Source organism: Tetrao urogallus (genome assembly GCF_951394365.1).
Source record: "Tetrao urogallus genome assembly, chromosome: 3".
NCBI classification, from domain to species: domain Eukaryota; kingdom Metazoa; phylum Chordata; class Aves; order Galliformes; family Phasianidae; genus Tetrao; species Tetrao urogallus.
The window spans coordinates 69,622,905-69,650,420 of record NC_136815.1 but is presented as its reverse complement, the minus strand read 5'-3'; the positions used below and the strand labels follow the sequence as shown (position 1 = coordinate 69,650,420).

General features: G+C 39.9%; 1 protein-coding gene across 2 annotated transcripts in view; it reads left to right on the top strand.

Annotated features, from left to right (window-relative positions):
* The window catches only part of CTNND2 (catenin delta 2), a gene marked incomplete at both ends in the record, with an annotated part of 505,693 nt that overhangs the window by 246,466 nt on the left and 231,711 nt on the right, over positions 1 to 27,516 (top strand). For both annotated transcript variants that reach the window (XM_079533797.1, XM_079533798.1), the window contains one exon: positions 21,164 to 21,358. In XM_079533797.1, the coding sequence (XP_079389923.1) occupies positions 21,164 to 21,358 (195 nt within the window). The remainder of the gene's footprint in view (positions 1 to 21,163; positions 21,359 to 27,516) is intronic.

Here is a 27,516-nt window from a genome sequence, read left to right as displayed (position 1 = left end):
CCAAAAAAATGCAGGTTAAAGGAGCAGATAATAAAACATAGCTTTGATTTATCTCCTTTTGTAAGAACTGTTATTGTTTTTTTTCCCTACTTAAAACTTGAAGAAGGATTGGAATTTTTTTTTTTAATGTAACCCCATTTTTGAAGTTCAGAATGTATAAGAAGACAGCATCACTGAATGATGCCAAAGCAGAGATCTCAGCACAGTTTGATCACTCCTGTTGTCAGGTCTTCATTATGCCTTTTTCAAACAACTTCTTGAAGTGTTTTATACAGCTGTTACATTTGTGTGACTTCTTGCCAGGTGCTATTGACCTCAAGTATTAAATACCCCCTTTGTAGGGCAAATTGAAGATGTAGAGTTATGTCAGACTTTGTATTTTGGGGAATTTTGCATCTTCTTGCTATACCAAGAGTTGTTTGAGTCTAAATAGGCGTGGAGGGAGCTGTCACTGTAAACAGAACAGAGAAGAATACAATATGAAATTTATACACCTGTGAGTACTCACTGCCAGTATTCCCCTGTTTTTTCTTATCTTTGTTCTTGGAGAGAAGTATTTGGTTATGGAGATTTCTAACGAGTGCAGTCTCCCTGTTTCCCTTTGTTTAATTTTAGCAGTGGGGTTTGTATTGTACTGGGTCTTTCTTTTTGAAGGCATCTCTTATGGCTTTGCCACATTAACCGTGATACTACTTGGAATAAAAATTGCTCTACAGTCCTTTAAGGGCCACCATAATGTGTCTGAAGTGCCTCAGTGCTACAGAAGCGGTAGAAGGTGTTTATCTTACACTAGACGTAAGCCACAACGTGGACTTGGGCTGGTTTTGGCCATTTGGCAAATCGTGGCCATACGTGTACTTATAATGGGGCTTTCTATGTAAATGTGTATAAAAGTTATGTTGCTTTTAAATGAAAGCTCTTTGTAGACTTCTGCTGCATCTTGCATTGTGTAGGTACTTCCTTCCCCACTTCTCTGCAGGACCTATTGAGAGGAGTAGCATGTAACTGATGGAAGGGGTTGGGTGAAAGAAAAGCCTATGGGCAGATGATTGGGTGTGCATTTCGGATCTTAACGTGGGGAAGGGAACATTGATTGATCATCTGAACTTGGCAATACATTTGCAAAACAGCACAAACTTTGCCAAATGTGGTGCCCAGTAGAACACACATCATGAGTCGGAGTTGCTCTGTATCTAGGGATTTGCTTTTAACTTAGGCAAAAATCTCAGTGTCTAATTTTCTAACAAATGGAAAATCTTACAAGTAAGTGCGGAGTGATAAACATGCAGAAATAGTACTGCTGCTTTAAACAAACAAACAGTGGAGGCAACAGAGTTTTAGTAAATACTGTGTTGTTTGGTTTTTGTTTTTGTTGTTTTTTTCCCCCACAGTGATGATATGCCTCTCAAGTAATCGTTGGAAGGATCTCAGTCACATGACCCTTTCTTTTGCAAAAGATCCCTCCTGTGTACTGGCTTCCACTATTTTCCATTAACATTCTGTAGCGCGCTTGTTGTGGCCTCCCAGCCATTCAGGGAGTTGCACATCTGCTAACAGTGTTAAGTGCTTGACTAATCTTCTAGGCTTCTTCTGGATGCGCTGCGCTGAAGTCAATGGGCTACTTAGAGGCTTAAAATTAATGTATGCTTTAGCGTTAGACAGGATCAGGTGTTGGGGATACTACTGAGGCAGAATTCGTTACTGTACTGTCTCTGTGTTTCTGTAAGTGTTTTTACTCAGAGCAGGGTTTGTATTGGAACGGCAGGCTTACTGTGTTGCTGCGGGAGTTTTCTAATCATTGCATTAGAAACCAGTGAGAGCAAACAGTCGTATGCTGAAAAGTTGGTGCCCTGTAAGTGGGATTTTTGCTGCTTGTTCGTTGCACCCAAAGATAGTTTTTCTTTCACAGAGGAGGAGGAGTGGGGTGTAGTTGCCACATTGCACTGATTAATGGTTTGCCTGCAGTGATTAATGCAAAGTTTCAGTGGTATGTATGTGTCACTGCAGGGGTGATGTTACTCAAACTAATCTTTTTTTATAACCAGGGAGAAAAATATTTGTAGTAATTACTGGGAATACAAATAATGCATTCGTTTTGGTTTTTTGCCTGATGTCAGAAATTAGTGCAGGAGCTGCCTGGTTCATGAGTAGTGCTGTGTCTCAAGGCACCACGCAGAACAGCGTTGGTACCAGCGTGAGGTGATTAGCAGAGAAGACCTTCAGGTGTGATTAACATTTCTTAAAATCATAGTTGAAAATGTTCGACATAGAAACTGAAACCGTAAGACTTGATTGAAGAGATGATATCATTTATAACAATTTCCTACAAACGAGGTTATAAAAGAACTTGAGATTATGAAAAGGTAATTTTTAGACTGCATCTTGAATTTAAAATAAGATATGCAAAAGCATGCAATAACTCAGTTTTAACCAAGTTACCGTAGAAACATCCTCAGAAATGTATTTCAGTCCAGTTGCACTTGAACAATTACTGCTGCCTAGTGTACAAGCATTTGTGTATACCTGGAGGTTCTTGTGACTGTACCATTGCTGGGCTTATTCTTGGTCTGGCTACTTTGTTGCTAGGAACTGCAATTGCAGTTCTGGCCGTAGCTGTCTGATCTGTGCTGCTCCTACATTTAACTCAGACAGCAGTTCAAGCAGTGTTGTGCGTTCAGGAAGCCCAGTCTGTAAATCACAGAATCACAGACACATAGGGGTTGGAAGGGACATATGGAGACCATCTAGTCCATTCCCTTGCTAATGCAGGTTCCCTACTGAAACCCAGAATGCCCAGGAAAGCATTCAGGTGGGTTTTGAATATCTCCAGGGAAGGAAAATCCACAGCCTCTCTGGGCAGCCTGTTCCACTGCTCTGTCGCTCTCACAATAAAGAATTTCTTGTCATGTTCGTTTGGAACTTCCCATGTTGCAGACTCCTGCACTTTAGATATTTATGAACAGTCTTCTCCAGGCTGAACAGACCCACATCTCTCAACCTTTCCTCGTATGGGAAATGCTTCAAGCCACTAATCATATTTGTAATACCTTTCTCCTTTGCTTGTATCACATGTGGGCTGAGATGCTGTGTGCTGCTTGGTGCCAGTTGGCCAAACTTGACTGGTATAACGGCTGCACAGGGCAGAAGGCAAGAGAAACATGGGGCTGCTTTTTCTGAGCATTGCACAGCAACCCAGTATGCACATTCCTTTGGAGCATCTCCTGCTGGCAAGAATCAGATGCACAATCCAAGAGGTTTGCTTAAGACCATGGGGAGAGGAGGCAGTGAAAGGGTGCTGCTGAGGCAGTTTGTGCCTCAGGTTAAGTGATGGGGAGCAGCCCTGGTGTTGCAGAACCTCTCTGCCTCTTCATCTAGGGATTCATGACTAGGGACACCTGTGACATTGAAAGATGGTTCTAGGCATTGCTTTATTACAAACAGCTCTTGAAAGCTAGAAGGAAAACACTGAGAATTATAGAATCAAAGAATGGTTTGCATTGGAAGGGACCTTTATGATCATCTAGTTCCAACCCCTGTGCTATAGGCAGGGACACCTCCCTCTAGAGCAAGTTGCTCAAAGCCCCATCCAGCCTGGCCTTGAACACCTCCAGGGAGAGGGGCATCCACAACCTCACTGGACAGCCTGTTCCAGTGTCTCACCACCCTCACAGTAAATAATTTATTCCAAATACCTAGTCTAAATCTGCCCTCTTCCAGTTTAAAACCATTTCCACTCATTCTATTGCTACCTGCCCTTACAAAAAGTCCCTCCCCAGCTTTTCTGTAGGCCCTTTCAGGTACTGAAATGGCACTGTAAGGTCCCCCAGAGCCTTCTCCAGGCTGAAGAGCCCCAGATCTCTCAGCCTGTTCTCATAGGAGAAGTGTTCCAGCCCTCTGGTGTGTTTGAAGACTGCCTTCTACTCTCTCAGCTCACCGGAAGGGTTAGGTTTAAGAAATGTGTGTTGATATGAATCACTTTGTGCAATATTAGGTGGTAAAACCTTATGCAGCTGTTCTTTGTGTCATTATGACATCTAGCATTGAGACAAGAGCTGGAATGTGCCATAGACACTCCTGATACCACTTATAAAAAAACCTTCAATGTTCCTTCTCCTGTTTGCAAGCAGAACCTTCTTTCTGGTCTCTGTAAAATAAGAAAGAGAAGTCATTTGTCCTTTCTGAGTTAGAACTCTATGCGTGTGCAGTATTAACATTACAGTATTGTGATACTGCTGACAGAAAAATGCGGCACGAGTTAATAGAGAAATACGCTTTTTAGTCTTTATAGTGCAAAGAGCTGTAAGTTTATCAGGGTCTTAACTGATTCCTTCTGCTCCTTCATCTGTTGTGTCTTGCTCCTCTCACACTTTGCTGGAGCCCTCTTTTGCCCTTTTACCTTCTGTATGCTTTTCATTGTATATGAAATGTTGAACCTGGTTTCCTGTTTATGGTAGGACTGCTGTTGGTGAGTGTTGACATGTTCACAGAACAGATCAGCTTATGTGACTACGTATGGGATAACTGATACTACCACTGTCATGGTTTTAGTCTTCCTTTCAATTGCATGAAAATACCAGATCATCTGCATATCATTAAATCGTTCCATCTTAGTGGAAAAAAAATCTGGCTTAGCATTACAAATTCTCACAAAATCACGCTGCTGTGCATTTGTGCTAGAATGGCCATATTGCTGCTTGAGAGTCTACCTGCATCCACCTTCTTCTTTCATGCCTCTACATGAGGAAGAAATAGCTCTTTTAGCAGTTAGTATGAGAATCAGTGTTAGCGCTGAGCCAAGTTACCATCAGCCTCTTCAAGGAATTTAAACTTAATGCAAGCAAAAATTTTGTTTTTTGACTGCCAGTGTTCACATGTGTGGGTACGCTTTCACGGCATACATCACCATTCAGGTTTTGAACAGAGCATTGCAAATAGTGAAAGTGCAAGCAAGACGTTAATCTCAGCATTAAGCCCCAGGAGATCTGCACCACCCAGAATTAAAAGTTTCTAGTGCTTTTAAATCATACTTTTGAGACATAGGGCTGAGCCAATTAAGCAGTCTTTTTTGGACAAGTAAGGAAGGAAAATCTTTGGATTTTCTGCTATTAACTTACAAACAGTGAGACTTGGGCTATCAAATCAATTGATGATAATAAAAAGGACACTCTGCTGTTTCCCTTAACTATACTTGTTTTATTTTTACAGAATCCTGTATTTATTTTATAGGGAGAACAAAATAGCTTCATTAATTTTAATCAAAATAGTCTTCCATTGATTTTTTTTCTAGGTTCTCTTTGTTTTTATTAGCTGGAAAATTCCTATATCTGCCTCTCAGAGCCTTTATACATGAGAACATTGTTAATGCCCTTTTGTTCTTTGACAAACAGGATTTTTTTTTTTCCCTCCTTCTACTCTTGTTTTGTTTTGAGACTCTTTCTTTTGGACAAGAAAGCAAAACAAAATAATACTTTGAAGTATCTAGTAGTATTTTGGACACAAGTTTTCTTCTGATTGTAACCCAGAGGATAGAAGTGCTGATGGTGGACTTGCAGCTGGTAGAAATACACATCTCAGTGTTCGCTTCTCCTTGCCACTAGTTCTGCTTCCACTTATTCCTTCAGTGATAATTAGGTTATCAGTTATTTCAATTAGAATGTTTACCAGAATGCTCAAGTCCTCCTTAGAGAAGACATCTGAAAGGGGGAGTCTTCAGCAATAAAGTAGGAAGCATAAGGTAGATGTCTTTCAAATATCTTATTACCATGGTTTTTGCTTCTGCATCTTTCAGATCTGTCTTGGAATTTAGAAGAGGGGTAATTGATAGAACCAAGTAAGGAAGCTCCCTCTGCATGGTTATGTCTTGGAGCTAATGAGTTTGAGCTTTGGCTTCCTGTGTGAGTAAACACTGCAAATGTGTCTAAATTAGCATCCTGGTCAAAACCTTTCCTTTGGATTCCTATTCTTTATATGGTAAATCATGCAACTGATCTTCCATGATGATCTTTCAAAGGGTAATTATTTTAAGGTAACAAGCTCCTGGGCAAAGAAAACCAGTTTACAGCATTGTTGAAAACAGATCAAACTGGCACAAAATTGCAGTAGTTTGGCTAAATGTGGGAAACAGTGTGTCAGTGGCTATTTCTGGATTTTTGGGTGAATACAATATCAGAGATGCTTCAGATCAGTGCTGCCAAAGCCTTTGCCGTTGCTTTTAACCATACAACCTGGCATGCAGTTTCTGGCCTCTGGTCTTGAACTTCAGCAGTAAAACCTACAATTCTGGATTCGAGGGCTTTTCATAAGCACACAAACCACTTGAAGAAATTTCTTAAGTATCAGAGCAGAATTTCAACAGTCTATGCTTGTATAACTCCTGAAAAGAAATAGGGGAAGAGCTTGGCAGCAAGCTAGCAGAGAAGTCAGTGTCCATAGTTGAGAGCTGCTTTATCAGAGGATCTGGAATCCTCTCCATTTTTTTATATTTTTTTTTTCTACTGAAATCCCACAGAATATATGAAGTTGAAGAACAGTGCTTTGGAAACCTAACTTCTTGGAACTTTTGTTTAGCAGTATGAAAAGACATTAGCTAGTGTTGATGCCCTTAAATGAAAAAGCCTTTTGGACTGTATGATCTTGGAGGTCTTTTCCAGCCTTGGTGGTTCTGTGATTCTGTGATCTGTATTATTTTTTTTAGGCTGGGAGATTACATGAAACAGTTGGAGTATCATGGGCTGTGATAGGTCTCAGTGGTTGGCTCTTCAAGGTGTGCTGATAATGCTGTTTTGCCTTTGCCTGTTCTACTTCTGCTTTGTCTCTAAGGCCTTGAGGTGACTCTCCAGCTGACAAATGTGTGACTCTGGACCCTCCCAAGTCTCTTTGACCTTGACTCATCTGCTCTTCTGCTTAGAGTAGAAAGGAGTGCTGTTATTTGGGGTAAGGAGCATTAAGCAAGAGGAAGTCCAATTTCTGATGCTTAGGTTTTGTGGCATCAGTGGAAGTGTTTGTACTGTGTCATGTAAATTGGATTTTGTTTACCATGCTTGTGCACTGGACCAAGGGTGCAGAAGTCTAAGCTGTAGCTTCCTCATGGTCTGAAATCCCATTGTGATGCATTATGCAATAGTCTGGAAGTGTTTGTTGGTAAAGCTCAGTAAATAGGAGGAGAACTCTTTAGTCCCTTGTGCTCTCTGTATACTCAAGGGAAGGGAGAAGACACTTTCATTTTTATTGCGATGGGAATAACAATTTCTTGTTGTGGTATACATGTTGTCTACAGCAGACCAAGTAGTTGTGATCTGGGAAGTCAGTGCAGAACCAGTGAGCAAAGTAAGCACTTTTGTGGTAGGCTATCTAACAGCTTTTGGTTCTGCTGTGTACACAGCAGCTTTAAAGCAGTGCAGGTGTTTCTGATCAAAAGTAAAGTGGATAATTATGGTAGGAAGCTTGGAAGCTGGGGAAATAAGGAAGGTTCCCTTTATTTAAAGCTAAAGCGTGGGTGGAAAAGTGTCTGTACGCCCGTGCTGAGATGCAAAGTGTTCACAGGACTTGTCAGTGGTGGCTGACAGAAACTACATTGGGCCAAATTCTCCCTGAGAGCAGTTGTGGAGATGAGACCAATTTTTCTGTAGTACTGGGATCGAACTTGATTGCCTAGGTGTAGACCCAGAGCAGACAAGACAGTTTTTTTCTTTAGTAAAAATGGTATTACATAGGGCAGAAGGAGATAGTCTAGTGATAATGAATTCATGGAACTGTTTATTATCATAAGTGCGTAGAATCAAAAGTCAGAATTTAATATTCTGAAATCAGGAGGACCAAGAGATGACTAATCTAACAATTACAAGGCATGGCATATGAAATTGCCAGTTGGATGACGTAGATTTTATTAACAAGTGCATCAAGTAGAAACTTGTAGTGTGTAAGTGAAGGATAGAAAAGTGCCATAGTAGTTTTAATACAGGTAGTTGTGAATCTTAGGCAACTCTCATTTTATGTGAGGAAATTTTTGAACACACTTTATCGTATTTCTCTCTCTTACATAGTCTATGTTTGTATCTTGCTTTGTGGCCTCTTAGCCTCCTTCTGCTACCCAGCTGTGAGCCCAGTTCTTTTATCAGGTGGCCAGCTGTGTTGTTCCTGGGCAGTAAAACCTTTTGATTTTAGGACTAGAGCTAGCCATGGGCTTAAACTGTGCTGCCTGGGAGAAAAGTAAAGATGGGGAAGGAGCTCTGACTTTGTTGTGCTAGGGCAGGTTTCCTGTATCAAGAAAATACAAGGAACCCGCTCCATAGGGTCTTTCTCCCACCTTCTTTCAGCAGGGATACAGATTTAAGTTGGCTCACCAAAAGGTGCCAGAAACTCTTCAAAGGCTTGGTTCTGAAGTCCTGGGAATTTGATTTGCAAAGGAGGGTAAATTGGATTCTTTGGAAGGGGAGAGAGGGCTAAGAGCTGCGCTTTGTGACATTCTGACAAAAGCTGATGGAGAGAAAAATACAAGACTGAAGAGTAAATGGTTAATGGGGTAATTTGCAACATGAGCTTGCCAAAACCAGATGGTGCTAGAATGACTTGCTCACTGATCTTTTCTTACACTATATCTGATGTCTGTTTCCCATCAGAACTGAGTACACATTTTCTGCCACTTGGGAAATACGTAGTTAAGCTAGAGAAGATGGATGTTCTTGCAAGAATGGAGTTGGATGAGGACCTGGTCAAAGGAGAATTCTCAGTTTGTCTTTTTGAAGATAAAATTAGTGGAAAGGAAGGATGTGACTAATAACGTTCCACAAGAGGAACTCTTTGGGCCACTTGAAAAATATTTTTTCAATATATTATCTTGGCGCAAGACCCACAAATATGCCGAGGAAACTTCTGGATACAGTGATATGAGGAAACAGTTGCTGAACAGAAAAAGATAAATCCTGTGTGAAAGGAATTGCCCAGTTTTGAAGATGAGTTGAGCTAATAGCACAATTCATGGTTGGTTAGAAATTACAGATCTTTGGCTGAAAAGAAGAGTGAGGAAATACCTGAGTGACCTTATCTTAGGAATCGTATCTTAGAATCAGATACATATCTTAGAAATACAATCAAGTGTTTCGGAGCCTCATCTTATAACAAGAAAAACTGTGAGTGTTAGGCATGGTTAGGATTTTAGACAAGGAGCTGTACACAACTGTAACTCTCTGCGCTCAGGAAAGACTCTTTCCAGACCTCTTCTGAACTAATTTGTCTGAATTTTCAAGACATTAAGAAGCTTGTTGTACAAAGAATGGATGTTGTGTTTCCTTTCCATGAGAGAGGCTGCTAAGTTATACAGCTACAATTTCTAAATGGAGGCTACTAGTGAATCCTGGCAAGAATTAGTAATTTGGTGAAAGATTACCCAGCATTTTTTCAAAGGCAAGATCAAGTGTCTGATAGCTTTTGGGGAGGTAGCATCTGATCATGGAGGGAGTGGTGACCAAAAGTAACACGTTAGTGGCATGTTTTCACACAGCAGGCTTTGCTTTTAGGTCTCACTAGCCAGCTGTGATGTGTTTGGTTTGTGTTCAGGATCTTTGTGTTATCTAATGCTCTTCAGTTTTCTCTTGAGAAGTTGAAACCGGTCACTACATTAGAGTGGCTCTCAAGTCATGATTGCACTTCTCTGGTTTCTGAACAAGCACATCAAAATTGTGCATTTCTTTAAGACTGAAGGTGAAATTCTTGTCTAGTTCGTGTCATTCTTTGTTGCACCTTGACAAGAATCTGAAGCTAATGCTGAACATAGCAGCCTACTTCAGCATGATCTAATTTGTGTCCTGTTCTGCTTAGGATCCTGTCCTGAGCATCTGGGAATTCAAGAATTACTGTCTCAGTCCAGAGTCTTTTTTTCTCTGACCTGTGTCAGTGATGCACATCACTGCTTTTCCCTGTCTGCGGTAGGGTTCAGGCTGCTTTTGTAAAATCAGACTGAACTTATGCAAATGTCTTCAGCCAGTCATGTGGTCTTGGAAGTATTGGTTTCACAGATGAGGTAACCATTTGGCATGCAAATGATATTAATTTGCATTTATGAATAATCAGGAACTAATTATGGGGTGGTTCAAAATCCCTGAAGTGTTTGTCACCTTTGGACTGCAGTGCATCTTGTCATTCTAATTGAAACTGCTGTTAAAGTCCTCCTTGAAGCTGAACCGCTCCAACAGTTTATTGCATACTATTGTTCTTAACTATCATGAGAACCTTCCTTGTGTTTGTTACCTTAGGTCTGCCCTTCTTTTGCTGGTGACCTCCTGTCACCATTTTTCCCTTTCAGCATTTGTCGTGGCCATTTCTTTTTATGAGGGCTGCTCCTAAAGTAATGCCTCCTATTTTATGATTTTGACCCACGACATCAGAGATGGATGTTGATGGTATGGCAGTAGAGGCTGAACCTTCTCACCAGTATTGCCATGCCATTTCGTTGCTGTGTGATGGATGGCAGCAGAGGGGCAGCGTGGCAGAATGGCATCTGACATGGGAGTGTGGATGAAACAAAGGTGCATCACTGAATTCCTCCATGCAGAAAAAATAGCATCCATTGACATTCGTTGATGCTTGGTGAGCATTTATGGAGACCAAACAGTGGCTGCGAGCACAGTGAGGCAGTGAGTGGTGCATTTCAGCAATGGCAACAGTGGGTCACCTCCATTGGTACAGATTTTTATGAGCACAACACACAGGCACTTGTTCATCACTTGCAAATATGCTCAGCTAGTGGTGATGCCTCCATTGAAAAATACTAGCTGAGAATTTATCAAGTAATATTGTGTGCTTTGTATCTTTTGTACATTACATTTGAAGCAACCTGTGTAGCTTACGCTCTAATTGAATGACAGGACTCTGGCAGCTTGGTGTTTTTCTTTCTATGCTTTGAGGGATAATCAGAATCAGTGAGATTAATGGCACACTGTATAGTCTGCTCTGCTGAGTTTTTTTGTGTTTGGGTTTTTTTTTTTGTTTTGTTGTTTGTTTGTTTTAAAGAAGTTACTCAAATCTGTAACCATCCATTTTCTTTTCTGTTTGTTTCCTTTGTTGTTTGTTACAGAAGGATTTATGTAAGAACTTTTTTCTGACTTCCTGGAAGTTTGATACTAAAAGCTTACTATTCTTGCTGCCATGTTAATAAACATAATGGAATAGGAGAGAACTTTATTGATAGAAACTGCAATAATTACTCCAATATAACCTTTGCTTCAGTCCTTAAGCCCTTCGTGGTCTCAGTGGCAGCAGTATTGCTGTTCTTTGTCTCTACAGTCGGCATTTCTTTTATTCAGAGCAGACCTGTTAGAATTGTGGTAAATTATAATGATTTTAATAATAGGAGATTACTATTAAGTGTTCTAGCAGAGGTCTCAATGCACATGTAATGGGAACAACCTAAAACAGCTTGAGTAATACTATAACAATCTATTGAACAATCTGCATGTTTTACAGGCATAACGAAATAATTTAGTTAGATGTTATTGAAATTGATGTATTTAGTAAAACCTGCATTGTTTTACTCATATTTTTAATGCAGTGAATCTCCAATGGATGATGAAAACTTGATGAGTACGTAGTGTATTACAGAATATCCAAGGAATATTTCTTTTCTTGAATGAGGTTGAAAAAAAGACAGAGATAATAGACCCGTTTCCCCTGGAGCATCACAAACCTACACCTGGAGTCTCAGTGAATTAACAAATGCATACTGAGGAGTAGAAAGCCACTGGGTAGAGGAAGTGCTTAAAATTCTATCAGAGATGATTTGACACAAAAGAACAATGCTATCTGATGCTTTCTTCCATTCCTGCTGAAATGCAAGTTTGAATACAAAACGTTAACAGATAAAATCTCCAAAATTTAATATTGTTCACACATCTAATAATGCGTGGCCTCATTCTAAAAGGAATTACAGAAGATAAGTTGCAAACATAATTCTTTCTGTGAGCAAACCCCAAATGTGGTGTCTTGGATTTCAGCTGTATATCTAGAATGTCACATTTGCCAAAGAGGTATGTGCAATATTCAACAGAGAAGCATCTTTTTTAAAGATGAATGCATGGTCAAGATTTACAGGAACGGTTTCTTTGCATTTTCACTGTTAGTAGGAAAAGTACCTGCTGTAACAGAGAGCAGGCAGGAGTGCCAGTATGTTTAGATCAGAAATCCACGTTGCCCAGCAAAGGCCAGTGGAGGGCTGTTGCAGTTGGATAGACTTTGATGCTTCATTGACCCCAGAGAATTTTGTTTTCTGTTGGTACTTTTTCTGGGAATTGTTTTCGCTTTGAGAATTAGTCTTCTGCAAAGTAGAGTCATTAATCCACGTGTTTTCGGTGCCAGTTTGAGACTTCCCTGTCTGGTCTGGCTTAGGCGCTAGATGTCTGTTCCGGTTGGCTCCCCACTACATACCCAGCTCTGCTGGGGGAATTTGCTCACTGAAGGCTGGCTGAGCTGCCACTTGGTTCAGGGGAAGGGCTGTGAGCTGCTGGGTCTTTTAGAGGCTGTGCTTTTCCATGTTGTTAAACACAATCAGCAAACAGAGTTTTCATGGGCTCCCATCACTGGGATAAAGCCCACTTTGCCTCGGCGGAGGCAGCGGTGCCTTTTTAGCGAATCACCCTGGCTGCTGGCAGCAATGATCCATGGATGAGGAGACGTGCAGCCTGCACTGCTGCTGCTGAGGTGTACCAACATCCTCCCTTGTACGGCCAAGAGCCCCAGAGAGAAGGGCAGACCTGGCGCTGGGGATCACAGGCTCACTGCTCTTCTCTTGGTTCACAGTGCCTGACAAAGAAGTGATAGCAGTTGGGCCTGTTGAGGATCACACCCAATGTGATCATGCAGTTCATAGTTCATATATATGATTTTTGTCTTTCACTTTCTGCCATGTTGAAGGCAAGGTGTTGCTGTGTAGTAGTGGTTCGTTTGGGGGAGTTGAAGTTTTTTGTTCTCTCTTCAGTGACAGCTCCCTAGATCAGAAATGAAATGGGAATTATCTCCCTGAACTTGTCTGTCACATTTAATCTGCTGTTTCTTCCTGGCTATCTTTGCCTCTTATCTCTTTGCTCCTAGTCACACTACTCTTCTTCCACTAACAATTTATTTTTGATAAAATGTTTTAAGCAGGTGAATGCTTTTCAGCAGAATGAGGACAGTTGAAGGAGGAAGAATGCTTGCGAGGAAACAAAAATGCTTGGTTCAGGTTATTTTCTTTTTTCCTAGATTTGTACCACTGTAGAATTAAAGGAATTGATAACCATAACTTATCAGCAAAAACACATTGCACGACTGAAAAGTAAACATGGAAAAACGAAGAAAATACTTCTCTTTGTTTCTTTTTTAAATGCGCTTAGGAATATAATTAATTTCAACATTTTGTATAAAAACTAGTTTTGAAAGGATAAGATTCATCCTAAAAACTCTTACATAGATGTATTAAACTTTCTTGCACTTAAAACAAATTTCTTTCTTTCTTTGTTTCTTTCTTTTTTTTTTTTTCTTCCTTCTTTTATTTTTAGCAGTGATGTGAGAAGTACTAACCTGAGGTCAGAGGTGGGTTTTGCAGTGTCCCTTAAGCAGCCCGAGACAATCTCTTTTCAGGAGACTTTCCTAAGACCCGTAATCTTGTTAGCAGACAAATTGTGTCTGGGAATTTCCAGGGTGTGAACTACACTCCTGAATGTGAAACTGCTAATAGGTTTGTCAGCGCAATGATAGTTTACAAGAAAAAGCCCAGACTAGTCAATATATTGCACTTCAATCTTTTAAATGGAAAGCCTGAAGAAAAGCTGCCTAAGATACTGACAAGTGAAGCAAGGATGTTCTTGCAGTCTTGAGGACTTTTAGGAGAGGTGATCACAAAACAACTCATATGGACCACAGATGTAAAAGTAACACGTCGTTATTTCTAGACATCCAGTGCTAGATGTGAGTCGAAAGGCATCCTGTGTGATAAATCAATCATTTACTTCCTTTATTTGTAGGAAGAGTCCTGAGTTATGAACAGAGCAGCATAAGGAGAATGGGAAAGAGTATAAAGATAAAAACTAGTTCAGTTCTGAAATTCCTTTCCTTAATCTTTATTTCAGTATTTGAGTAAAAACCAAACAACAGGAACAAAAAAACAGCCTTGATACCTAAATCAGTATATTTAGAATGTGCGCATATAAAACCTAAACAGATGAGAAAACTTGAAGAAAAAGCTCACCTCGAATCAAAGGGAATTCGCTTCAGAGTCTATTTCGGTTTGTTAGGGCAGATCGTTGGTGTGCTGGGGGCGCAAACTGATGCACTTGAGGTATGCATTAGCTGGTCCTGCCATATGGCCTGTCACGTCTTACTAGTTAATGTAACCATCTGTCACCTCTTGGTGATTTGCATTCACTTTCAGCACTTAGGTTAGAGACATTTTCTTTGGTATTTTTCTTTTTATCAAGTTGTGCTGCCATAACTCTGTTTTCTGAGTTTATTTCTTGATGTAGAATCAGTAGCATTTGTTGTAGATCGTACTGTTCTTTTCTGATGGTATAAGGAGAAGATGCATGTTATCAGACAAGCACTTTGGAAAGGTTTCTGCATACATTTCTGGCAGAAAAGGTCAGTATTTTACCAAAATTCTTGTTGCAGATGTTTGATTTCTTTTCCCTCCTCTTCCATCAGTGCTCTAATTTTGCACCTGGCTTCACATTACTTTCTTTACAAGTAAACCAAGTCAGTTTAGTGGCTATAAAATATCTCCTTATGTATGAGTTCAGATCAGTAATCCTACTGTTTATATCCTCTTTCTCCCATGTTGCATTTTTGTAGTGAAGCTATACCTCGCTTCTCTTCTTTCTATCCTCTCAAAAGCATGCAAAAAAAATGCTGTGCTTCTCTTGTAGTTTCTGTGCCTGCAGTCTCATTGCTGTCTTGTTACAGTGTTACCATCGTGTGGGTGGCTCTTTGTGTTTTTTGACTTGTAATCTAAGAAAAACTCATCACAAATTACATGAGCGATGTTGTCATTACGCTTGAAATGAAAAATCTATACGGGCAGTTGTGGGTGGTCAATCCTGTTAAGAAATCACATCTCCTGAGTGCGCTGCATTGTAGTGCATTCCAAATCCGAGCTTGATACTTGGAGCCTGATGTAGCCAGAGATAAAATGCGTTGAAATGAGTGCAGTTGTAATCAAGTTAGGTTAACCAGTGTAAACACATTACTGGTAATTGTTTCTTATTGTAATATAATGGACATTGAATTTTACTCTCAACTTGCATCTCATTATTGATATTCCTCTATCACAGACATAAGGAAGCTGCTTTAACAGGGCCATTGATGACTGTTTTGTGATGGAAGATTTTAAAATGAGGGGCTAAATAGTTTATCCAGTCAAATCTGGACAGTTTTCTTCATGCTGAGGCTGCCACTTGGGTATTTCATAATTCTAATGAGCTCTGAATTCCGGGAAACAAGGGCAACCCTGTATGCTCTTACACTTATAGCTGCTCAGAGTACCATGGATTCATAGGGCTCTGTAGAGCTTGAGCAAGACAGGGTTATTCTTAAAGGCTGTGTCATGGTTTTGTGATTTTTGGTTCTTGGTATTCCACATCATAACATCATGTGGGGAACTAACTGTTAAACTCCCAGTGCCCCACATGATGTTATGATGTGGAATACCGAGAACCAGAAATCACAAAACCATGACAGGCTGTCACAAAGGGCACAAATAAAAACCATTCTAAGACATATATAAATGCCTGTGTATCCATTAATTTGAATAGCTTTAATACTCGAGCTTACTAAAATGAAAAATGCTGCAGTGTAGCAGTTTACTGTGTTGATATAAACTGTTGGATTACCAGTATCATTTAAATGTATCTACTGTATTTACTTCCATGACAGCTTACAGAAGGTCTGAAAAAGGAATTGGGGATTCTTTTGTGTATTTTTCTCATGTTACATTTGTCTGTTTACAGTAGTATTTTTCTACTGGAAAACGAAACTTTGTTCAAAATAAAGAGCCCCAAAAACATTTTCCTAGGACTCAACCATTTTTCCATACCACTGAATAACATGGAAATCTTCATCTAGTAGGGCTTTTCTTAAAAATAAAAAACAGAGATTCCCTTTAGTCTCCAGGAGGTAGGATTGCACTACCTCCTGGTTTCTGTTACCCCCCCTTAGATGCAGGAAGAGAGCAAAGCCTCTAGGAGTGTGGTATCTTCATGCAGTGAAAATTCTAAAAAACACCTGGCTGGTTCTAGATTTTCTGTAGCCATCATCAGATGCACCTGTCTGGGGGCTCACATGTTTCCTCTCCTGGAGCCTGACCACTATTTGTTTTTGTGAGCTCCACAGAGATGCAAAAGAGTGGCATTCCATTTTCAGTCAGTCTTAGTTTAGACACTTTAGAGAACAGAGAAGAATCTCTGTATCTTTGTTGTTACAGTTAATTATTTTCTGTTTTAAAACAAATGTACCATTTGGATTTTTTTCAGCCTATCCTGTTTACTTTCTTTCTGTTTTCTTTTGTAGCTATTGTAGAACCATTTAGTCTTCTCCGTACATTCTGCTGTCATGCACCTCCAGCACTGCAATCAAATAATTTCTCAACCTTTTTTTAAACTAAAGATTACACCGTTTGATAACTTAGGAATTAACTGTAGTTCCTTCAGCCCTTAAATAAATTTTCTTCATCTCAGTACTTTTTTTTTTTTTTTTTTTTAACTAGAAGGGAGAAAAAGAATTTTCTTCAGAAATGTGCTTACAAGAATTTTGTATATACTCTCTCATTAAATGCATCATTTACAATTAACAGCTTGGCGAACTGTAGATTTAGTAATTAGTTGTCCTTGTATTTTTGTATGTATTGAATGGACTTGATGCCCTGTAGTCTCACAAGACCAATATGGTGTTACTGGTTGGTGTGGGCTCAGGGAAGAGGGAATTAACCTGTTTGCAGATATAAGAAAGATATGCATGGACTTGGTGCACATTACTGCTGTGGTTTCAAGAAACTTAGAGTGACAGATTGAAGGCATGGTGGCTGGTAAGAACATGGCTTGGGCAACTACAGTTTGAAGTATGCAGTGCCTTCATGATAGCTTCAGGTTCAGGGAAGCAATTTCTCTGAGTAGTGAGCCTCCTTGTCTGTGAGAATACTAATGGGCCTGGTAATTCCATGTTTATTACTTCCTGGTAGTATATTGATCATTCCTTTTTCCATTCTGACCTTGTTGCTTCTCAGGATCTCGCAAGCTTTAGACTGCATTAATGCAGATTGTTTGCTGCAAACAATACAGATCAGCTGACAGCATCAGGCTGTAATGGATGTAGCCATTTGCTGCTAACCTAGAGGTGCAGGCAGGAGTCATGCTATCCCTGTCCTTCTCTCACTGGCATTAATTTTCCTGAGTTCACAGCCTTGGTTTTGATCAATTATTCTAACCATCTTTTCAATGTCTTCCATAATAACAGCACAACATGATAGAGAAGGTCTGAGCGTAGAGATGAAATGGGATGCAGTTGTCTGAAAGCTGTTATGCAGCCCTTCATTTTCTTTAATATAAAAACCTACAAATCTACAGTTAATTTCAGCTGTAAATTGTATGTTAGCTCTTCTGAAGTTATCGATCTGATCTTTGGCATTAGCAGCAGATATCACACCTCTCTTCCAATAGCTTTTGGTTGGTGTAGTGGAAATGACCCAGTGATTGAGCACCTGATGGGAAGGCAGGGCCAACCCAGGAGAGCTCAGCTGTATGCAGTGTACCTGAGTGACCAGAAGGGGTGGAGCCAGGATCCACCTCTTCCCAGACCTCATTTAAGTGTCAGCAGTAGAGACAAGGGTATCTTGTTGGAGGTTCCTGTGTACTTGAAGCCTTCTAGATGTAAGCAGCTTCTTTTCTTTATGTCTGTGCTAGAGTTTGTTGTGTTTGAGTAAGTCTCACTTGTGGCAGTCTAGGACTTTGCTATTCTGTTGTCATTGTTGTGCTTTCCATCATGTTACAGCATTATCATTAGTTATTGTAATACTTAAAACATGAAGTAAAATCTGTTGCTTTTAAGTGTAGATACATAAATAAATGTGTAAGTATCTAAGTATTGTAATATCAATAAATAATAGAGATCAATAGAAATTTTACTTGAAGACAAAACTATCCCAGCTTTTGAAACAGTAGCTTAATAAAAACGCTGAAAGTGATCTTGATTTTTCATCTTTTTATGTATTTATTTACAAAATTTAAGACCTTTGAAGTGTGCTAGTATTTTGCGTTTAAGTATTGATGTCTTACTGTTTGGAAATTGTGTGTTAAAATTGCTTAGCAAATCCTATGGGAAAGTATCAGATTTTGCTTGTAATTAAGCATTTTTAATGGACTTACCTTAAAAAGCATGTATTTATTTACAGAGTAGGTTTTGTCATTGTCCATGAATTGTTTAACACAAAAATTACATATACACATCCAGAGTAAGACGTATCTTCTTTGAAGGTGGTAAGCAGTATGTTTAAGGAAGAATCCATGACATTGTCTAATAAGGTGATAGAAGTAACCATTTCAGTAACAGTCTCATGATACAAAAGGAGGAATACTAGAATGGTTCATGTTTTGTTCGCTTTCATTTCTGGGATTTAACGGTGGCTATGTTTTTGAAATAAAAGTACTTCAATTATCTGTTGAAAACTTTGTCATCTTGAAATGTCTTGGGGAGGATGGATGACTAATAACAAATTTCTTTTGCTGTTTATTCCCTCTTCTTTGTCTTGTTTGTTTGATCTGTAATATGGTTTCTCCAGTGATACATACCTTTACCATTCAGTCCAACAGCATTGCAGCCCTAATAGTATGTGTGGTAATCAAATATACCACTGTGGTGTTTGGTGTTTTTTTTAATGAACTGTACTTGACACTTGCATATTTAGTACAATTGGTAGAGTAAGAATTAAGGCTACCTCACTAGAAGAGTAGCATAATGAGAGCTTGTTAATGTTTACATTATACTGCCATAGAGCTCAATGGGAAAAAATTATTTCTGTTCACTGGGAGCAGAGTTCCAAGGAAAATCTATTGCTCCAAAGAGCATTATTTGTAAATGGAGAGAAGGCTTGCTCTACCTCTAGAAGGGAGGTATAGTTCTCTATTCTGTATCAAGTCTGTTTTGTTGATATATTGTTGAACCACTGAAGCATTGTGCTCGTTTTTTTTCCTATCAATTTTCATAAAATACAGACTGAACCAGATATGCAGTAAATACAGCTGATGCAAAAAATTTGAATATATACCCTGTTGGCTGTATTTTAAACCACTCCGAAGGATGGTATGCTTTGGTGGGGCTGTTCTGAAAATCAGTCACCATATGATGCAGTACCTATTGTGGCCTTCCAGAACTTGAAGGGAGCTCTATGAGCAAGAGGGAGACTGACTTTTTACAAGGGCAAATAATAATAGGACAAGGAGGAATTGTTTAAATCTGGAAGAAGGAAGATGAGATTAGATATTGGGAGGAAATTTTTTTTTCTTTTTTACTCAGGGAGTGATGAGGGGCTGGCACAGCTGCCCATACAAGCTGTGGTGCCCCCTACCTGGAGATGCTCGAGACCAGGTTGAATGGGACCCTGGGCAGCCTGAGCTGGTGAGTGGCAGCCCTGCCCATGGCACAGAGTTGGGGCCGAGTAGGCTTTGAGGTCTTTTCCAATCCAGGCCTTTCTTGCTGTTCTTGGATGCAGGGCTAAAGGAGTGTTTGAAAATGTGGATCATGAAGAACATACTCCTTGAAGAGTAATATCAACTTTCTGGATAATCCAGTAGTTCTAGGTAAAATGTGTCTTTGAGATCCTTTCCAATAAGGGGAACAAGAAGAAATTTGCAGTAGTGTGCTAATGGCAATTCAGTCTAAAAAATGTTTGATGGGAAAAAAATGCAAATAGGATATTCCACTTAACACATGCATGTATGTTGAAAACTTTCAAAGAAAACCTGAATGTGGCACAAACTGATTAAAAAGAAGGAAATGCAAGAAACTTTTTTCCTCCAGGCAATTGTAATGAGATTTAACTAATTCTGTGCATCTCTTTTCATTTCTATCCTGTACTGGTACTGCGTATCACTTTATGTATTTGCTTTGGATTTTCTTACTATTTAGTGTGTCTGCAACAAAACTGTAAATGCAATGAATGTGGTAGAGAATTCCAGCAGGCATAGCTACATAGCTTGTAGCCCAAGCTGAGTTAGTAGAATCCTGCATCCAGGATTTTAATCTCACAGGAGTATCAGCAAGGGATGTGGTAGTTAAATCTCTGATTGCTTTTCTACACATTTAAATAGCACCTTATCGCGTAGTGGTGTAAGACCCTGCTTTGTCAAGTGTTACTTGCGTAGTTGTCTGCCTTTTTGCTTTCCTCATGACTATCTTTGGGAGTCTTGAAAATAGTAAGTCAAGTAAGAGTAATAATCACAGCTAGAAATGTATACAAGTCTCTTTTTAATGTCATGGTAGAAAATAATATTCTTATAGTACCAAAAAAAATTTTGTGCGGTTCCATTTGATCTTGTATCCTTGCAGTATTGTTTCCAGATGGTATGTTTAATTTATTCATCTTTAGAGGATTTAAGTTGTAGAAAGTCATAGCAGTAGATTTTTTTTTTTAAATGGTAGAGGGCAAAAGTATTGGTAAGACTCAACTATTCTGGTGTACATCCAGTGAAGCAGCAAACAGATCAGCCTTCATGCAACTACATCTGTTCATCAGCTTTAAGTTACTTCATGATTAGATTAAGATATGGGCATAATACATGAAGCCATTTCTGACTCTGATTCTTGTTCTTCTCCCCCTTTGTGATTGTTCTGTGGTCATATTTGGGCTCAGGGCCTGCCTGGATCTCACAGCTTCTCCCCTTCTCCATGCCTATGGAAGATTTTTTAGTGGCCTTTCGCAATATGGCTCTGAAGTGTTACTTCTTTCCAAGAAAATAGACTTTGCATTAGATGTGGGCAGTTGGATGATGGAACTGAAGTGAACAAAACTAGCTGCTGTTGTTGCACGCTGTTTGTATATTGAAAGCTTTTTGGTTGTTTTTGAACTGCAACTTTCAAGTAAACTTTATTAAATCAGTCTGTATTTATTGCTTGTTTTTCCGCTATCTTAAATGTCTCTTAAATCTATTTGCAGCTGGGTCTCGGGCATCTTACAGCAGCCAGCACAGCCACCTTGGCTCCGAGTTAAGGGCACTGCAGTCTCCAGAACATCATATAGATCCTATTTACGAAGACAGAGTTTATCAGAAGCCCCCTATGAGGAGTCTCAGCCAGAGTCAGGGGGACCCTCTGCAACCAGCACACACAGGCACATATCGCACTAGTACAGGTAGGTGATTATAACTTGCATGATTGTCTTTTTATGAGCTCTGTCTTACTCTTCACTACTAATTCTTCTCTTTCTGATGAGTTAAACAACGTGGATTGTGTGCATGTCAGTAAAACAAAATACCTGTGTAGATGCAGCTATCAGCAGAACCCTAAAAGCATGCACAAAACATAGAAATGCTTAGTGCTGTATACAGTAGCTAAAGCTAATTTGGAGAGAGGGCTTACTCATAAGGAGAGTGCTTCTATTAATCTTTGTGTTGTCTTCAAGAAAAAAAAAATCTCTGGAGTAATTGCTGTTTTTATTTGCTAGCAAAGTTTGTGTTTTGCAAAGGGACTGCAAAGTTCCTTTCTCATGAAGCTAAAGGATTGCTCATTTGACTTTCAAGTGATTCATATGTACGTGTTCTTCCTCTCTCCTGCACAGGTAAGCTTATGCATAGGATCCCAGACACAAAATTGAACTAAGGCACTGACTAAAGCTGTTAGCATCCCTGTTTTATCCATATAATAATTGCCCATGAAGTACATTGGTGTCATCCTCGCAGAATGTCCACTCAACCAAGTGAAATGTAGTTGTATGTTGAAACTCACAGAGATTCAAATCAACAGGGATATTTATGGTATTGAATACTCAAAATAATTAGAGTTTATAGGTGCTACAGCCAAAATAGCCTAAAGCAGTTGTAAGAAAAACTTGCCTAAGGAGTTGCAAGTATTTCTAGTGTTTTGATCAATGCAACAAAAACAAATAGGGAAGATTCTGTCCATTCTCTTGTCACTCCTGTTTTCATCAAGAAAAAAGTGTTGTGTTTTTGGTTTTTGTTTTTTTTGTTTTGTTTTTTTTTTGAGCTAGATAGTTTACTTTTTAAAAAACTTATTTTATTTTTTGAAGTCTTCTAAGGGCAAAGTTGGCAGTTCTTGCATGTCTGAGGTTTCTGGTGCTTTATGAAAGTTTTGGGTGTTCAGAGTAAGAGAAATACTTAAAGAAGTTAATCACAGAATTCTTTAGTTAACTACTTAAAGCTTTGTAGTTATTTAAAGTACTTTAGCCATTACTTAACTAAAGTAATTTTATGCTTTGTGAAGAGTATTTGCTTTCAGTGAAAGAAACTACAGTAGCACGTTTTGTGTAGACATATTTGTGTGTGTGTGTGTGTGTGTGTGTGTGTGTGTGTGTGTGTATATGAAGAAAGATTGCTGTTCTTTCGTGACTGGGACCAAGACATCTGTCTAAGTCACTGGACAGTAGTGGTAGCAAATAAAGCAACTTTTACATTGAGCTTTAATCCTTGCATTCCATGTGCAGCCTCTTATTTTGTATGCAGTGCACTCTTTCACGATCATGCATTGAATGGATTTCTTGTTTTGCTTGCAAAATGTCCTCTGAGTCTGTGCAGAACTAGCAGGCCTTCTTGTGACTGTTATCTTCACGGCACTTCTATAAGTAAGGAAACCTTGTGAAACTAGATCACAATTATAGTGGATGAAACCGGATCACAGGATGTTAGTGGGTAATACATGAAGGCAGCTTTTTCAGAAGGGAAGAGCCCAAAGACACTGGTTTGGATAGCAGAAATGAACCCTGTTGATTTTGTTTTGCTGTATTTGGGACTCAGACTTCAGCTTTTCTCCAGATTTATCCTGAAGAACTGCTACATTGGTCCAGCTCTGTGTTTTGTTGACCCTCCCTCACTTTCATCTCCCCTCCCTAATAATGCTATCACTGGCAGAAACAGGGCTGGAGGCATGCCAGGCTATCCACTGCACTGCACAGTATGGATGGTTGCTGTCAGTCTTTTGCACAACCAGCCTGAAGAGCAGTCAGTGGTCAGAGGGAATCTTGGGCTGGACACACCAGCTCTCAGGCTCCTTCTGCCACAAATGTGCATGCTTCTGATATGAAGGCTGTATATCTTTTCTCAAATTAGTAGAAGAAAGCGTTAAGAATCCAACTTAAGTTTAGCATGTGTACATTTTCAGTTCTTCATTGCCTGTTTCCTATTTCAGACTGAATAGGAATTTGCTTTCGCTATTGGTGTAGGAAAGAAGGGTTGTAAATTTGTGTACTCCCTGAAGATAAATGCAGATTGTTCAAATCATGTTTCTTTTGTGTGCATGAAATGCATTGGAGGGCAGGCTTAGAACTTTCTGCTTTTTTTTTTTTTTTTTTTTTGTAGACTGTAGTTCATTCTCTTATGTATTACAGTAGTATCTTTAATCTTAAAGATTGCACATGTTTTTTTCACATGTGATGGAGAAAAGAGAAGGCAAATGTAGTTGAAGGACTTTGGATGAAGTCTGATTTTGTTGGTTTTTTTTTTTTTTTTTTTAATTTTCTTTCTCTACAGCTGACATTTCACACCAGAAACAAAAGCTATGAAAATTATACTTGGAAGCCATTTGCTTCTATGACTTCTCTTTTGGAAAGAGAGAACTCCTCCTGAATTTGAAGCTTCCACATTTCTGACGCAGAATGGAAATGTTTCTTCTTTCTTTTTTTAAAATAGGCATCGCCTCTCTCTTTTCTGAGCTCTGAAGTAGCTATTGCATTTGGGAATGTTTACACAACTGAGGATAAAGCCCACTCAGTTTTTCATTGCCTGAGTGAATCAACATGCAGTGAACAGAATTCTAAGATAGTCTAAGATTTCTCTGTGGTGTAAATAACACACTGTGAATTTAGTGTACTTGCTACTTGCTATATTTTTTTAGCATGTATTTTTAATTTCATGTTTCACTAATGAATGAAATGCATGACCATAGTTATACACTAAGGACTACGTATTGCAGAAGGTACAAAGTAGTAGGAGCTTGTAGAACATCTTCTCAGCATAACATCAAATGGGGCAGGACAAATTCTTCATCACTTTGAAGTTCAAGTCATGATTGGGTGTGTTCCTGTCAAGCTTAGCTAAAAATAGTTTTTCAATCTTCACAGCATTGGCTGCATAGGCTTTCTTGGCCTGTAGTTTTATGTAGCAGTCCCTTCTGGCCTTAAAAAGGTTGTGCCTTCTCTTGTAAAAAGTAGTAGCCTAAACTTTTGCACTGCATTTCACAATGAATTTCTAAATTTACTTACTGAGTAGGAATTCATTTGTTAGCTAAATAACAGTACTAATTTTTTTTTTCCAAGCAGTCATCTCATTTATTTTTCTTACAAACCTAAAGGCATTGCTTTATTCATTTAAACTGTGAACTAATGACTGTAACGGTAAACTTATTTGGTGGAATGTTTACATGAGTGCTGCTGGAATTTGAAGCGTGTTGTTACTTAAGAGAGGAAAAAGATTTGCTTACAGCCAGCACAGGTTGCAGAATAATTATTCTCTCATGCGTTGGCTTAGTTTGTGGAAATGGAGGTTAGGTCTAATATTTTAGTCTTATTTAAATCAATTGTTGGCATTTTATTCATGCTAAACATGAATCAAGTCCAAGTTTGTGAAATCTGGCTGTTTTGTAAGCATGAAATTTTCGTAGTTTTTCTGAAGAGAAGGCGATGTGTCACAGGTACCAGGCTACTGGTTTTGACTTACAGTACAGGAACATGGCTGTGACAACAGTAGGTGTTTTGAGATCGGTTGTTATTATCCTCGTGACAACAGTGACGACACTCTGTCTGGAAATGCATAAAGGCATTTGTCCCTTTCACCAAGGGACCAATGAAAACAAGCCCTCTTCCATAAAAGGATGTGATTTCTTGGTAACATTATTAAAAGCTTTGAAAGAATGATGTTCCCAGCATTCTGGAAATAATGGGATGTAAATATGTTTACCTTGACCCTCCCCAAGCTGGGCCTGGAATTTTATCAGCCAAAAAATGTGCTGCTCTTTAAAAGCAAGACTGTTGCTGGTGAGCTGTGAATGTGTTGAGCTTAGAACATGTCGAGCATTCGTGAAGAGTGTTTCTTGGTTTTCAAGGTGAGTATCGTTGTCCTCAGCCTCACTCAAGTGGTAAGGAGGAGCCAGCGATTAAACAAGAAGAATGAACCTGTCCTCCCAGCTCTATGAAGCATATGTCTCCCTTGTATCAGTACTCTCCTGATACACTACTGGAGAAAGCTGAAATGTTGCCTTGGTGCATAGGTCGATAACTGTCTCTGCTCCTGAAGGCCACCATGAGGAATGCCTGGTGGCACAGCTTGATCACAGGAAGTCTAGCAGCTCTATAGGGTTTATACAGGCAGATGACATTAGCTGTGAGTGCTGGGTGCTTGGACTCAGTATTTGGAGCACTCTCTTGTTATTTTCAGAGTTTGAGGAAAAATCTTGGAGAAGAGGTTGGAGTCTGTGGTGGAACAAGTTTGGCATTCCTGAGGTTAAAAAGAGGATCCCAGAATGAAATTTCTATTGTGAACAAGGTCAGGTGGTGGAAGGGTATGCAGTCAAACTTTGCATTGGCTTTGTATGGTAACTTAGCATAGGAAGCAAAGTGTTTATATGAAGCATGGTTTCTGGGCTGGGGTGCGTGTGTGTAGCAAGGGCTCTCCTGCATTGCTTCTCCCTGCTACTTTTGAAGCTGCCTGATGTCCCTGTGTACTGCAGCTAGGGAGCTTGCAGCCTCTCCTGTTGCCTCCTGTCCTTCAGATCAGGTCTGAGCATGCTCACACCAGCACTCTGTGGTTCCATCAGCATAGTGCTTCTGAAGATCTTATATTAAAAGCTTTGATGGCATGATCTGTTTGGGCTCCTGAGTACTGTGTTAGAGGATACTCTTCAAAGAGAAGAGGCCTATGAAATTTGTGACGGCAAGTGCAAAACAGAAACATGGCTCTTTGTTGGTTGGATTTGTGTGAGGAGGGAGGCCACCACCAGGAGCAGTGTTGCCATGGTGAGTCCAAGGGGAGGTTCTTTGGAGGGAAGAGCTTTCTGCAGTGTACCTGTCCTGTGCCAGGAGGATGTCACGCTTCAGCAGCAGTAACCAGGCCAGAATGTCCTCGCTGCAAGCGCTTTCAATGATTGGTGTTTGCTTTTGGTCTTCAGTGAAGGGCACAGGGGGCAAACACAGCACAGAGCCACTTGTCTCCAGGCATAGAGCCTATTGCTCCTGGTGTCTGTTCTGGCACTTACCAGCAGCAGGAAAAATCCTGGATTTCATTCTGTTGTGATGCAGTACAGGAAAAGTTGGGGGAAGTAAGAAGTGTTATTGAGCTTCTGGATGAATGCTGTTTTCTGCTTTCCTGTCTTCCTTCCCATTCCTGCCTGCTACTTCCTTGACTGAATGGTGGGAGCCATGATTACATCAGGCACTGTTCTTGGTTGTTTACAGAATAATCTTTATTTGAGTATTGTCTTGCTTTAGTGGTGTAGAAGCAGTGTTTGCCCTGGAGTCATCTTCTGTGATAACCTAGAGTTCTTTCTGGACAAAGAGGGATGCAGATTTGTGCCAGGGGTCAGACACGCTTTTAGATGGGAAGCAAGAGGATCCATGCTGATGCTGGCTGCTTCACGCTTGCTGCTCGTGGCCCTGGCATCTGCTATCCTGGAAGTCAAGCAGGAGCTGAGGGGAAGATTTACAAGCCAAATGAGCATTCCTTTTCATGTCAGTGAGGTAGTGGCTTTCTTGCGACATGTGGTGAAGACCAAGTGTCTATTCAGAGCCCAAAGGAAAGGCAGGAAAGGAAGAAGCAAAACCCCCCTTTTGCTGCTGTCCCAGATAGGAACAAGCCTTCAAAATTGTTTCCACTGTCTTTTTTCTTTTTTTTTTTTTTTGTGGCAACACTCATTTGTTGCTTACAAAGCATTCAGATGGCTCTGACAGCCTCTTTTTGTCTTTGTTTAACTGGCACAAGCAAAGCATGGCCATACAATTCCAGCTATTTGGTGTCTGATCGCTGCCCAAGTGTACAGCTTCCACTCACCTCCCACTTTCAGTAATAGGCCCAGGCTCCATTTGCCTCTGGTCCTTGGGGTTTCATTTTTTGTATGAGAAGGTGTTGCACTCTCAAACCATTTGAATTTTCATCTCGTTAGTAAGCAGAAGTCTAACACTACGGAGTTGGTGCTGGTAAGCTGTGCCAGCTGGCAACACGTTGCTGCTCTCCTGCTGTGTTCTCTGTTGCCAGCACGGCACCTTGCCTTGCTCCAGGGCTGGTTGCTGCTCTGCAAACAGGAGGCTCTTTCTTAGTAGTATGGCAGCTGGCAGCCTGTGGGAGTCAT